The sequence below is a fragment of the Mus caroli genome, chromosome 1, assembly GCF_900094665.2.
Source record: "Mus caroli chromosome 1, CAROLI_EIJ_v1.1, whole genome shotgun sequence".
In the NCBI taxonomy this organism is placed as follows: Eukaryota; Metazoa; Chordata; class Mammalia; order Rodentia; family Muridae; genus Mus; species Mus caroli.
The window spans coordinates 68,166,700-68,180,630 of NC_034570.1; the positions used below are offsets into that span (position 1 = coordinate 68,166,700).

The 13,931-nt window shown below is 44.6% G+C and overlaps 1 protein-coding gene across 2 annotated transcripts in view; it reads left to right on the top strand.

Annotated features, from left to right (window-relative positions):
• The window catches only part of Stk36 (serine/threonine kinase 36), a 30,573-nt gene that overhangs the window by 7,166 nt on the left and 9,476 nt on the right, over positions 1–13,931 (top strand). The window contains exons 10-16 of one of the 2 annotated variants that reach the window (XM_021170172.2): positions 528–627; positions 4,223–4,366; positions 9,833–10,012; positions 10,923–11,020; positions 11,448–11,553; positions 13,111–13,261; positions 13,630–13,757. In XM_021170172.2, coding sequence (XP_021025831.1) covers positions 528–627; positions 4,223–4,366; positions 9,833–10,012; positions 10,923–11,020; positions 11,448–11,553; positions 13,111–13,261; positions 13,630–13,757 — 907 coding nt within the window. The remainder of the gene's footprint in view (positions 1–527; positions 628–4,222; positions 4,367–9,832; positions 10,013–10,922; positions 11,021–11,447; positions 11,554–13,110; positions 13,262–13,629; positions 13,758–13,931) is intronic. The other variant, XM_021170179.2, reaches the window with a different exon arrangement.

Sequence of the window (13,931 nt, forward strand, 5' to 3'; positions counted from 1 at the left end):
AAAAACACATTTATTTATTATATTTATATGAGTACACTGTAGCTGTCTTCAGACACACCAGAAGAGGACACCAGATTCCATTACAGATGGTTGTGAGCCACCATGTGGTTTGCTGGGAATGAACTCAGGACCTTTGGAAGAGCAGTTAGTGCTCTTAACCACTGAGCCATCAATCCAGCCCCTAATTATTTCTTGGTTCAGGAAACTTGAGGATTTTGTCTCTATTGTCTCAGTTGTACTTTGAAAGGATAAGAACCATTTCTGTCCAAAAGGGAAGATTATTCAAATGGAAAGTCATAGAACAACAAACAAATATATACTCGATAGTAGATCAGACTGGCAGGGCAGTAATGTATGTGTGGGTGTTAATACATATTGTACTGACCACATCCCATAACCCTCCAAGAAACACCCTCTATCCACGTGTATGACTGGTTCCTCTGGCCCTTTCCTGAGCCTGGAGGGAGGTACGAGGCAGTGAGCCTTAAGCCTCAGGTCTGGCAGGTATCTTACGCTTGTTTTGGCAGGGAAAACCACATCAACCTGGAGTGTGAACAAGGCTTCCCAGAGCCGAGGCCAGAGGTGATGGGCCGGCAGAGCACTGATGTAGTGGATCCTGAAAATGAGGTTGGTCTAGATCTGTGATTTTTAGAGCAATATGAGCAGTATGTATAAGCTCCTGTAGTGTTAAAGATAGCCTTGTTAACATATTATGTGAACATGTAATTCTCAGAAATTAGAATGCACAGATAAAATCGGAGGTTCTTTTTTTGTTTTGTTTTTTGTTTTTTGAGACAGGGTTTCTCTGTGTAGCCCTGGCTGTCCTGGAACTCACTCTGTAGACCAGGCTGGCCTTGAACTCAGAAATTTGCCTGCTTCTGCCTCCCAAGTGCTGGGATTAAAGGTGTGTGCCACCACGTCTGGCTCCAAAATCAGAGGTTCTAAGGTAGATGTTAGCATATTCCCTATAGTTTCATCTTTTTTGAGATAGTGAGAGAAGAGAATCTCCTGAGCCTAAGAATATCCAGCTAGCCTGGGCTACATAATAAAACCTTATCTTAAAAAACAAAACAAAACAAAAATGCTAATGAAGGTCTCTGTTGAACCACACTGCACTTACAAAGATGGCTCCCATTACTAATCTGTCTCCTTTCACGCTTCAAGCTTTCTGACTGTCGCACACATGTACATACATGTACATGTGCAGTTTGGCTGTCTACATTATCCTGTTTGTGTTGCCTTACATTGTACCTCTATTGGCATATGATCTATTTTAGACCTTGATTCTATATCACAGCACGTATTTCTTCTTCAACCTTTTGTGCCTATTGTAGAGTTGTAATTTATTTTGAAATAATTTCAGTTTGTATCATGGGGCTGGAAAAGCGGTTCAGCAGTTAAGAGCATTTATTTTTGCAGAAGCCCTGGTTCGATTCCTACTACTCATGTGGTAGCTGACTCACAATCATCTGCAATTCCAGTTCCAAGAAATCCACTACCTTCTCTGACCTCCTCAGGCATCAGGCATGTGCATGGTGTGTAGATACACATGCAAGCAAACATGTTAAAAGACAATAATACTAATTATGAGACTATATAGAATTCCTTTATATCCTTACCCTTATCTCTGTCTTCTTTGTGCTGCCAAAACACAATACCAGAATGGGTAATTTATAATGAACAGAAATGTATTTCTCAAAGTTCTGAGGTTAGGCAGTCAGAAGTGAACATGCTGGCAGGCTCATTCTCTGTGCTTCAAAGATGCCTTGAGTGCCACACCCTCTGTAGGAGAAGATGCTAGTTTCCATGGTGCAGAATATCAAAAGAGAGAGGTTCTCACTATGTAGCCCAGGCTGGCCTTGAATTCAGTCTTCTTATTTCAGCCTCTAGAATGCTGGGTTTATAAGTGTGGGCCTCCAGGCCCAGCTCTGGAAACAATTTTAAATAAATTGTTATTGTGTTTTGCCTGCATGTTTGTCTGTGCACCACATACATGTGTGGTGCCTATGAAGGCCACAAGAAGGGCATTGGATCCCCTGGAACTAGAGGTACAGATAGTTTTGAAACCCATGTAGGAATTTAACCCAGGTCCTCTTGAAGAACATCTAGTGTTCTTAACCACTTAGCCATAGATCTAGGCTCTGGAAATAATTTTTATAGCAGCGTTAATCAGTTTATGGTATTGGAGCTCATGGTCAAGAAAACAAAACAAACATAAAACCCTCCCCTTAAGGTCCACCTCCCTGTCACTATTTTGTCCTATTTGCTATATGAGTCTGCATGAATAGGTGGACACACTGTCTTCTTTAAGCAGTTTGAGGCAATCTGCAGACATGTCCTTCCACCTCAAAATACTTGGTGCATATTTCCTAAGAATAAAGCCATTCCCTTCCATGATCACAGTGAACTGGGGATGACACCTGGCTTTAAACCTAGCACTTAGGCTGGGCAGTGGTGGTGCATGCCTTTAATTCCAGCACTCGGGAGGCAGAGGCAGGCGGATTTCTGAGTTCAAGGCCAGCCTGGTCTACAAGTGAGGTCCAGGACAGCCAGGGCTACACAGAGAAACCCTGTCTCGAAAAACCAAAACCAAACAAACAAACAAACCCAAAAATCTAGCACTTGGGCAGCAGAGGCAGGTGGATTTCTATGAGTTCGAGACCAACCTGATCTACATGAAGAATTTCAGGACAGCCAGGGCTACTGTATCAAAAATTATAAAGAAAAAGAAAAATGTCACATCAATACTGTACTGTTATTGTAACAACAATAAATAGATAAGTAAACTAGTTATTCTTCATATTCACATTTTTCCTGTTGCTCCAATTGCACTTAATTTAATTTTTTTTCCTCTTGAGGGTTAGAGAGGTGGCTCAGCAGTTAAGAGCAGTGGTTGCTCTTCTAAGAGGACAGGGATTTGGTTCCCAGCACCCACATGTTAACGTGTCTGTAATTCCAGTTTCAGGGGACCTGATACCTCCTGGCTTCTGCCGGCATGAGGAATGTACAACAGTGTAATTGTATACACGGGCAGAACACCCACACCTAAAATAATCAAATAGTAGAAGTGTTTTCCTAGAATGATAGGCTCACAGTTTTAGAGATTCAGGAGCAAGGTTCAGCTCTAGTAAGGACGGCACAGTTGATAACCTCACCACAGTGGGGCCATGGAAGAAGGATTACATCTCAACCTAGAAGCCAGAGATGCTGGGTGAGGCCAGCTCCAAAGTTTTATAATAATCTTCCTTCGAGCCAGGTGGTGGTGGCACACACCTTTAATCCCAGCACTGAGGAGACAGAGGCAGGCTCATCTCTGAGTTCAAAGCCAGCCTAGTCTACAGAGGGAGTTGCAGGACAGTCAGGGCTACACAAAAACTGGGTCTTGAAAAACCAAACCAAACTAAACAGCAACAACAACAAAACAACAACAACACAAAACAAAACAACTTTGGAAACCTAACCAGGGTTCCAGGAAAAAGCCTTTGTTCCTGTCTGGGTATTTGCTCAGTGGGAGGGAGAGTGCATGCTGCTTGCTTCTTGCCTTGGATATACAAGGCTTTCCATTCAGACCCTACTACAGAGCAGAGGGTGCAGGGGAAGGGAGATCTTAATGCCTTCTGCATGGTGCAGGGGAAGGGAGATCTTAATGCCTTCTGTATGGTGGTATCCAGTTGTCCTAAGCACCTTCCACTAGGCTTCGTCTCTTGGACGTCTCAGCATCTCTAGATGCTACCATGACGAGACTAGGACTTTAAAACTTGGACCTTTAGGAGAAGTGTCCCCACACAGGAGGTTGTTTTGTAGTGTTCTTCAAATTGTTGTTTCATGATTATGTTCAGCCTACGTAGGAATCCAATACAAGGTATATCCTCAAGTCCTATGATCTATCAATGACTTCCTAGTTCCTAATAGAGACAGACCAGGGTTTGTCATTCCCTGCCCAACTGGCTTTCTACTGTTTTATCAGTATCAGCCATGGTGCACGGACACCTCTCTAGGTACCTCTTTATGCACATACCCCAGTGCTCCACAAAGGACTTTTCAAGACCCCTTAAATACTGCCCACTCTGTCTCTTTTGACAGTGTCTGAAGATACACACCTATGATGAAGCAGCCCCTGGCTGCTTACTGTTACTTCATAAGCCTCCCCAGGTTCTAATTTCCGGTTGAGCGCTATGACAGCAGCACTCACTCCTCTTGACCTTTCCCTCCCAATGCCCAGGAGCCAGACAGTGATGACGAGTGGCAACGCCTACTAGAGACCAGCGAGCCTGGGCCTGTGCAGCTGAAGTCCCCCCTCACCCTGTTGTGTAACCCTGACTTCTGCCAGCGCATCCAGAGTCAGCTTCGCGGGACTGGTGAGCAGGTAAGAAGCCAGAGGATGCCAGAGATGACATCGCGCTGTAAGGAGACAGAGGGGCTGTTCTTTTACAGTTATCTCAAGAAGGTTAAATTGTAGGTATATCTGCCTCTGAAACCAAAAAATAGCTAGCCATGGTATCGATTCACCTTCATATAATTATGTTCAGCATATACATAAATCCTATACAATTCTCCTTCTGAAGGGAAAAATATCTGTGTAGAACGGGGATCTGTGCATAGCTAATACTGCAGGCATCATGAGCCGAGAGGCAAAAGGAAGGCTCTTTTGTGCTTATAAAGTGAGAACAACCATAGTTTCATAAAACTATCAATGATAAAGTTAAAATATAGTTACCTCAGGATACAGTATTTAATACCACAGATATCTAATGGGATGAGTGAGTTTTGGGTTTTTATTTGTTTTTCAGGGGCAACATTTTAATTAGCATTAAAAGTTAGGCTCCTTCTTCCATCTTTGCATCTCCAAAACTGTACTCTTCCCTCGCAGAAACTTTGAAAAGTATGGTTTCTCTTTATTTCCCCCTTGCTACTCCATTTGTCTTATGTATCAGTGTATAAATACACGTGTGTTACACGTGTGTGCCTCTGTATGTGGAGGTCAGAAGTCAGTGTTAGGCATCTTCTTCTGTCACTCTGTCTCATGTCTGTTTTGAGATGGGAGCTTTTACTGAAGCGAGGGCTCACTAATCCAGTAGACTGGCTGGTCAGCCAGCCTCAGGGGTCCTCCTGACCATGTCCTCAGCTCTGATTTGATTGGCATGCTGCTCTACCCAGCTTTTTACACAGACGCTGAGAATATAAACACAGGTCTCCATGTTCGTACAGTAAGAACTATGTAGTTCTGGCTGTCCTGGAACTCACTGTATAGACAGGGCTGGCTTTGAACTCACAGAGATCTGCTTACGTCTGCCTCCCCAGTGCTGGAACTAAAGGCGTGTATCACTAGGAGTGACTTGTCTTTGAGGTTTATTCATGATACAGCACAGAGCAGTATTTCATTCATTCTTATTTACTTAGTTATTTTTGATGCTGGGATGAACTCCGTGGTTTGCATGTTCTAGAAGAGCCCTCTTCCACTGAGCCTCTTTAATTAACAAAAAAATGACCATTATGTATTTGTGAATAGATGGGGCACTTGTGCTGTGGCACAGGTATGGGGCGACAATTTGCAGGAGTTGGACCATCTGGGTACCAGCGACTGAATTCAAGTCACCAGACTTGGCAGCAAACACCTTTCCTCCCTGAGCCATCTCACTGGTCCCAAGCCTTTCACATTATACTGCTGGTTACAAATAACACTGTCTTTATCCATTTACAACCTGATGGCCATTGGTTTGTTTTCACAGTTTTTCTTCTTGAGACTGAGAGTATGTGGCCCAGGCTGGCCTAGAATTCATGAAGATGTACTTGCCTCCCGAGTGCTGGGATTAAAGGCATGTACCATAGCTAGCTATTTTTTGGTTTCACAACCAAAAATTCTATGTATATGCATGTTATCCATCTATGTACAGATACATCTTCATTTCCCTTGGCTAGGTACCTAGTAGTAGAGCTGCGGGCCGTATGGGAAGCTGCTGGCCTGTCCTCCAAAGGAACTGTACCTTCTTATATTCCTACTGACATGAGTTCTGTTGTTCCTCACCCTTGCTGACGTTTGTTATTGCCTGACTCGTGACTGTAGCCATTCTGGTAAGAGTAACAGCTCAACATTAGTTTAACTTGACCCCTAGGGCTAGAGAGGTGGCTCAGTGGTTAAGTGCACTGGCTGTTTGGACTGAGAACCTGGGCTCAATTCCCAGCACCACCCACAAAGCAGCTCACAACTGTCAATAATTGGAGTTCCAGGGGATCTGATATCCTTTCCTGACCTCCAAGGGTGGCAGGCATGCACGTGGTACTCAGACTTATATGCAGGCAAACACTCATGCACATGAAGTAAAAAATAGGTTTAAAAACCACTTCAGTGTTTAATCTGAACCCCACTGTGATGAGTGCTGAGGACTTTTAAAAGCTTTATTTTGTCCCATTTGTGCATCTTTAGACTTTTTTTTTTGAGTCAGAGTTTTTGTGTAGCATTGGCTAGCCTTGAATTCACTCTGTAGACCAGGCTGGATCTCAGAGATCAGCCTGCCTTGCCTCCTGGGTGCAGGATTAAAAGCATTCACCATAATTCTTTGTTCTTTTTTAAAAATTAATTTTTGGGCTGGAGAGATGGCTCAGAGGTTAAGAGCACTGACTGTTCTTCCAGAGGTCCTGAGTTCAATTCCCAGCAACCACATGGTGAGTCACAACCACCCATAATAAGATCAGATGCTCTCTTCTGGTGTGTCTGAAGACAGCTACAGTGTACATATAATAAATAAATAAATCTTTTTTTAAATTAATTTCTATTTTTGGGAGCTTTTTGAGACATCTCTGGCTGTCCTGGAACTCCTGTAGACCAAGCTGGCCTTAAACTCACAAAGATCTGCCTATGCTTCCTTAGTGCTGGGATTAAAGGTGTGTACCACCACTGCCCAGCTTTCTTTTGGTCATTTTTAAAAATTAATTTTTTTGTCTTCTTAGTGAGTTATAAGAGTTCTCTTCATATTCTGGATATAAGACTTTTATCAGATAAGTGATTTATTTGCAAGTCCCAATCCATGATTTATCTTCTTTGTTCTCAGATGGTATATTTTGGGTTTTTTTGGGTTGTTTTTTTTTTTTTTGGGGGGGGGTGTTTCAAGACAGGGTTTCTCTGTATAGCCCTGGCTGTCCTGGAACTCACTTTGTAGACCAAGCTGGCCTTGAACTCAGAAATCCACCTGCCTCTGCATCCCAAGTTCTGGGATTAAAGGCGTGTGCTATCACCGCCTGCCTAGAGGGTATATTTTGAATTGAAATATTTTAAATACGTATTTTTTATTTTTCTGGGGTTGGGGAGGTCTTGCTAGTAGCAGAGTCTAAGCAGAAACTCCCCATGTAGCCCAGACCTCAGACCTCAGACTCCTCTGTCTCTTAGATGCTGGGCTCCAGGAGGCGTGGACCACCATGCTTGACAATAGTTTGAATTTTGATTTTATTAGATTATCAGGATTTTTCCTTTTGTGAATTATACTTTTGCATTTATGAATAAGAAATACCCTCTAGCCACCAAGCAGTGGTAGCACACACCTTTAATCTCAGCACTTGGGAAGCAGAGGCAGGTGGATCTCTGAGTTTGAAGACATCCTGGTCTATAGAGCAAGTTCCAGGACATCCAGAGCTACACAGAGAAACCCTGTCTTGAAAAAAAAAAAAATCCTCCAAACCCAAGACCTTGAAGCCTTGAAGAAGACTTTCTTTCTTTTTTTTTTTTCAATTTTTTTATTAGATATTTTCTTCATTTACATTTCAAATGCTATCCCAAAAGTCCCCTATACCATCCTCCTGCCCTACTCCCCTACCCACCCACTCCCACTTCTAGGCCCTGGTGTTCCCCTGTACTGGGGCATATAAAGTTTGCAAGACCAAGGGGTCTCTCTTCCAACTGGGCCATCTTCTGTTACATATGCAGCTAGAGACACAAGCTCTGGGGGTACTGGTTAGTTCCTATTGTTGTTCCACCTATAGGGTTGCAGACTCCTTCATCTCCTTGGGTACTTTCTCTAGCTCCTCCACTGGGGGCCCTGTGTTCCATCCAATAGATGACTGTGAGCATCCACTTCTATATTTGCCAGGCACTGGCATAGCCTCACATGATATCAGGGTCCTTTCAGCAAAGTCTTGCTGGCATATGCAATAGTGTCTGTATTTGGTGGCTAATTATGGGATGGATTCCTGGGTGGGGCTGTCCTATTCTAAGGAGGAGTAAAGTATCCACGAGTTGGTCTTCCTTCTTGATTTTCTTGTGTTTTGCAAATTGTTATCTTGGGTATTCTAAGTTTCTGGGCTAATATCCACTTATCAGTGAGTGCATATCAAGTGAGTTCTTTTGTGATTGGGTTACCTCACTCAGGCAAATGGATGTACCTTGAAGACTTTCTAAATGTTCGATAGCTTTAGACGTTAAGGTCTCTGACCCATTGTGAGTTGATGTTTGGTGTTTGTGTAGATCATGAAATAAGATCTAAGTTTGTTTCTTTGTGTGCTTTTTTTAAATTCTTCTTTCTCCATTGAATGATATTGGTACCTTGCTCTTATTTCCTGGATCTAACAGTTCTCCTCCTATTGTTGGAGCATGTCTAATGTAGGAGGTAGTCCTTTCTTCTAACCTGGGAGCTTAGGAGGCTAAGCAGATGTTCTCTGTCTCTGTCTCTCCTCTCTGTCTCTCTGTCTCTGTCTCTCTCTCCCCCCTTTTTTTTTTTTTTTTTTTTAGACAGGGTTTCTCTACCAGGCTAGTCCCAAATTCATAAGAGACCCACCTGCCTTCCACCTGCCTCTGCTGAAATTAACAGTGTGTGCAGGTGGTTTCTTGAGCCTGGGAGATCGAAGCCAACCCGGGAAACATCATGAGACTTTAAAAAAATTAACCAATTATTATTAATGATTTTGGGGCCCATGCTGTAGTACATAGTAGAGGTCAGAGGGCAGCTTTGTGGGGTTGGTTCTCTATTTTATCTTTGTATGGGTGCTGAACATCACCTTCAAGTAGTCAGGCTTGTGCAGGGAGCATTTACCCACTGAGCCATCTCACCAGCACAGCCCCATCTCTTGGAAAACAGAAAGTCTTTGGCTTCTGGGATAAGACACCCTGGATCAGAATTCATAAAAACTCAGCTTTTGATCTGTGACTAGGCTCTGATCTATACAAATACATCTGTTCTCTGTCTTTAAAATGAGTAGTTCTCTTTTCCACATACTGTAAAATGGGAGAATAAATCCCAAAATTGAAAACAGCAACATCAAACTATGAGACATTAGGTGTCAGCATTACACTCTTGAAGAATACCTATCTAAAAGTGTGAGCCCATCCTTAGAGTGCAGATTGCACATAGGCATGTGGTGGGCTAAATTCCCCACGTGGAATGTTGGCAGTCCTTGATCTACAGCTGAATGATGGCTTGTTTCTCTGGAGTTAAATAACATTGTTTCATGTCTGTTTTAACTTTTCAGAAGTGTGTGTGTGTGTGTGTGTGTGTGTGTGCGCGCGCGCGTGTGTGCGTGCCTGCATGCCTGTATGCCTGTGTGTGATCTTTAAGATGAAAGGCTGGACAAAGGAGGGAACAGACAACAGTGATACTAGGGCTGGTGGACAGATCTTGAGTCTCCTGCCCCTTGGGTATTGGTGTTCTCTATCAGGTGAGCTTCCATAGTCTTCTCTGGTGCAGTTCCCCTGTGCCTGTGTTCTTCCCTGGCTTTTCAACTCCTCCAAGAAGGAATTCGGACTTATTCTGCTCTGGTATCTCCCTGGAGACATTCAGTATTTGTGACTCTTCTCCCTTTCCCTATAATTATACCAATTGCTGTCTTCTCTCTCTCCTGTCCCCAGATCCTGAAAGGCATCCTGGATGGTGTGTCCCACCTCCTTCCTGTACTCCGCATCCTGAGTAGTCTCCTATCCAGCTGCAGTGACTCTGTGCTCTTGTATTCCTTCTGCCAGGAGGCAGGACTGCCTGAGCTGCCTCTCAGCCTTCTTAGGTACAGCCAGGAGAGTAGCAGCATCCAGCAGGTATATAGCCCAGCAGCCTCTGAAGACAAGGGGTGGTCCTTTTCCTTGGCTCCTTTCCTTGGTCTCCTTCCCTTGGCAGCTCTTTCTTGGAGCTGCAAATCTGTTTGACTCTGACCACCTCTTGTTAGCTGTCCTCCTTTTTCTAATGACCAGACCATCACTTACAGATTCTGGTACCCTCTGGGGCTCTAAGCAAGTAGTATCAGTCAGTGGAGTAGGTGAGGTAGGTAAGTAGTTATACAGCTGTCTAAGCTGTAGGGAGTATGAAAGACATCCCCACCCTAAATGGGGCTTCTTCTCAGCTCCAGACCATGGTTGCCATGTGGTAACACAGCAAGTTTGAGCCCATGTACCCAATCTGGTTTTCTAAGAGAAGAGAAAAGCCAGAACTTTAGGAAATGGATAATTTCCCAATATTAGAATAGTTGTATCAGAAGGCGGGACTTGGACTTTTTTTTTTTTTACCTGATTTTCAAACCAGGACATTGAGGATCAGAGATGAACTCCTGCAGTCACTGCACATGGCCACATGGCAGGTGGGAGAGCTAGGACCAAGGCTCAGTGTGTTTGGGACCAAACCTCTACTTCCCTGCATTGGGTCCTGCCATGGCTGAGCTCAGAGAACCCCCTCCCCTAGTTTGAGTGGATAGTAAGATAGACCACATTAGCCTGGATGCCCCCTCTGCTGCTGAGTGACAGACTCGGTAAGGAACTGAAAAGGATAGTTTAATGGAAAGTAGCCCCTCTCCCCATCCAACATCTCCAGATGGTCTGTAACCGGCTAGCTGACACTCTTGGCTTCGTCCTTCCCATCCCTTTCCACCTTGACTGGCACTCTGCACGCTTTGTTGATGCTCTTCTGCTCTCGATCTCCATTCTTCACATTACCTGTTCTCCCCTTTCTTCACAGCAACCTTGGTATGGGGCGCTCTTACGGGACCTGGTGGCTGTGGTTCAGGCCTACTTTTCGTGCACCTTCAATCTGGAGAGGAGCCAGACAGGCGACAGGTGGGAAGCTTTCTCCCCATCTGGCTTCAATGTCCACTCTATTTTCTCCCCCTCATTAGGAGGCCAAGTGTGGAGGGGGGATGTGGGGCAGGGCTGAAGATGAGCTGAGTAACCTTCAGAATCTAGTTGGTCCTTATGAGGACCTTGAGACACTTAAAGCTTTTACCCAAGACATCAGACTCTGAGTCAGCAGTAACCCAGCGCAGGTGGGCCTCAGTGATCTGATCAAGATATGAACACAGCTGAGAGGGGCTTGAATGGTGTGTGTGTGTGTGTATGTGTGTGTTAGCAGAGTTGAAAGGAGAAACATTCTGATGTGTTCCATGGCAGAGGTCTCCTGCCTTTCCAGAACTGACCCATTCGCCATAGTCATCCCCAAGCTTTTCGTGGGAGGATGGGAAGATGCCATGGGTTCATTCTTCCCCAGCCTACAGGTGTTTCAGGAGGCTGCCAGCCTCTTTTTGGACCTGTTGGGGAAGCTGCTGGCCCAATCAGATGATTCCGAGCAGACATTTCGAAGAGATAGCCTTATGGTAATTTCCTCTCACCTCCAGATTTCTGTCTTTTCTATCTTTTTTTCTGTATTTCTCCCAGCCCCTGTCTTATGACTACATCCATACAACGAACATTGAATTCTCACCATGTGCCATATGCCACACGAGTAAGCGAGTGGAGCTCCACCTTGAAGAGACTAAATATAGTCAAGAAGGGCTGGGCAGAGTGACATGTCTTAATTCCAGTACTTGGGAGGCAGAGGCAGGCAGATTTCTGAGTTTGAGACCAGCCTAGTCTATATAGTGAGTTCCAAGGCTACTTAGAGAAATCATGTCTTGGAAAACCAAACCAAACCAAAACAAAGCAAAACAAAAAGTCAAGTAGGGAAAGTGAAAAGCCCACTAGAACTCTGTACAGTGTAGAAGGGCCACTGAGGAAGATGCCATTGGTGCTACATGGGAGTCCTCAAACTGTGAAGGAGGAAGGCATGTGTGCTAACATTTCAAGAAAGCATAGCAGTTTTGCCAGGTGGATGGGGCAGGGAAGGAGATAGGCTGTTCTAGATAGAAAGAGCACTATACCTAAATTACAAAGGTGAATTACAGGGTCATTAAGTGGCTTGGCATTTATCAAGGGCCACAAATATAAGTGTCTCAAAAATAAATAATTAAAATTTAAAAAGCCAGGCATAGTGGTACATGCCTTTAATCCCAGCACTCAGAAGGCAGCTGGATCTCTCTGAGTTCAGAGCCAGCCTGATCTCTACATATAGTTGAGACAGCCAGGGCTATGTAGTGAGACCCTTTCTCCAAAATAACACAACCAAAAAATACCCTCATCTTGCAGAACATCTAGTGTTCTCCATCTAAGTCTCATGAACTACTAAAGTACTCTGTCTCAGACCATGAGTTAAGGACAGGAGAACGGAGGACTGAATGAGAGGGCAGCTGAGTTAGTCCAGAGGATACACACACACACACACACACACACACACACACACACATAGCCAAGGAACATGGCTGTGTGGTGGTTGTTGAAACCAGCAGTTGAGATCACAGCTAATTTTCTGCCCCAGTTAGTGAACCATTCCCTTTTCCAGTCTGAAATTCTAGTTTCCTATTCCTCTTCCTTTTGAGTCAGAAAGTTCTGAATATCCAGATGAAGTTTTGACCAGTAAGTCACCATTGTAATTGGCCAGCATTTGTTACGTCATTTGAATACTGGGTTTAATGAGGTGTCTGGAATAATTGTCTTTCTTCCTGAATTTCTGAATTATTATACCTATGTACCACATTTTAGAAACATCATCTAGGGGAATGATGGCGAGAAAATAGAAGGATCAGTTAGGTGAATATGAGAGCATGTGCAAGGGTTCAATCTAAGTGCACAGAGTGTGTGTGGAGGTGGGAGGGCAGAGAGGGAAGGACAAACAGGAAGGCAGTTGTTGCATTTTCTCTAGGAGGAAGTCTTAGGTCAGAGAACTGTCTCCAGGGCTCTTAACCCCTTTCCCAGGTTCCTGGGGTAGCACCTGTTCTCATTAAAGGCCAGTCAGTTTTCTGAAGCCCTGCTGTTAACTCTGCTCTTCTCTCCTTCAGTGCTTTTCTGTCTTGTGTGAAGCTGTGGACGGAAACAGCTGGGCCATCTCCAAAGCCTTCTACTCCAGCCTATTGACCACACAGCGTGCTGTGTTGGATGGGCTCCTTCATGGCTTGACAGTCCCACAGCTTCCTTTCCACACACCACCAGGTGACCCGACTTCCCTGCTCTGTAGTCTGCCTCTGTCCTTCCTACTTCCACCATCTGGAATGGTGCCTGGTACTCCGCAGGTGCTCCAAAACCATCAATTGGAGTTGGGGATGTAGCTCATTAGGGAGAGTGCTTGCCTAGCATGCATGAAGCCCTGGGCTTGGTGGGCTCTGGCACTCTGGAGGTGTAGATGCAGGAGGATCAAGTTCAAAGTTACCTTCATCTTCATAGTTTAAGGCTTGCCTGGGACATACTGAGACCCTGCCTCAAAACAAACAAAAAAAGCAAGACACAGCAAAAATATCCTAAAAAATTGAATGTGTGAGAAACAACCAGCCCTTAGCAGTACACCCTGGCTTTCTCCACAGGAGCCCCACAAGTGAGCCAGCCGCTGCGGGAGCAGAGTGAAGATGTACCTGGAGCCATCTCTTCTGCCCTGGCAGCCATGTGTACTGCTCCTGTGGGGCTGCCCAGCTGTTGGGATGCCAAGGAGCAGGTCTGAGCCACAAATTCATAGTCCTTTCTTCCTGCAGCATAGGAACTGGGGAGGCTGACCACAGTTTCTGCTGAGAGACTGAAAAATAATACTCCAGAAACAGACATTCCCGTGCTGGGCTGGGCCTCTTGTTCAGCACAGTATGGCTAGAATGCCAGAGTGTTGGCCCCTGGC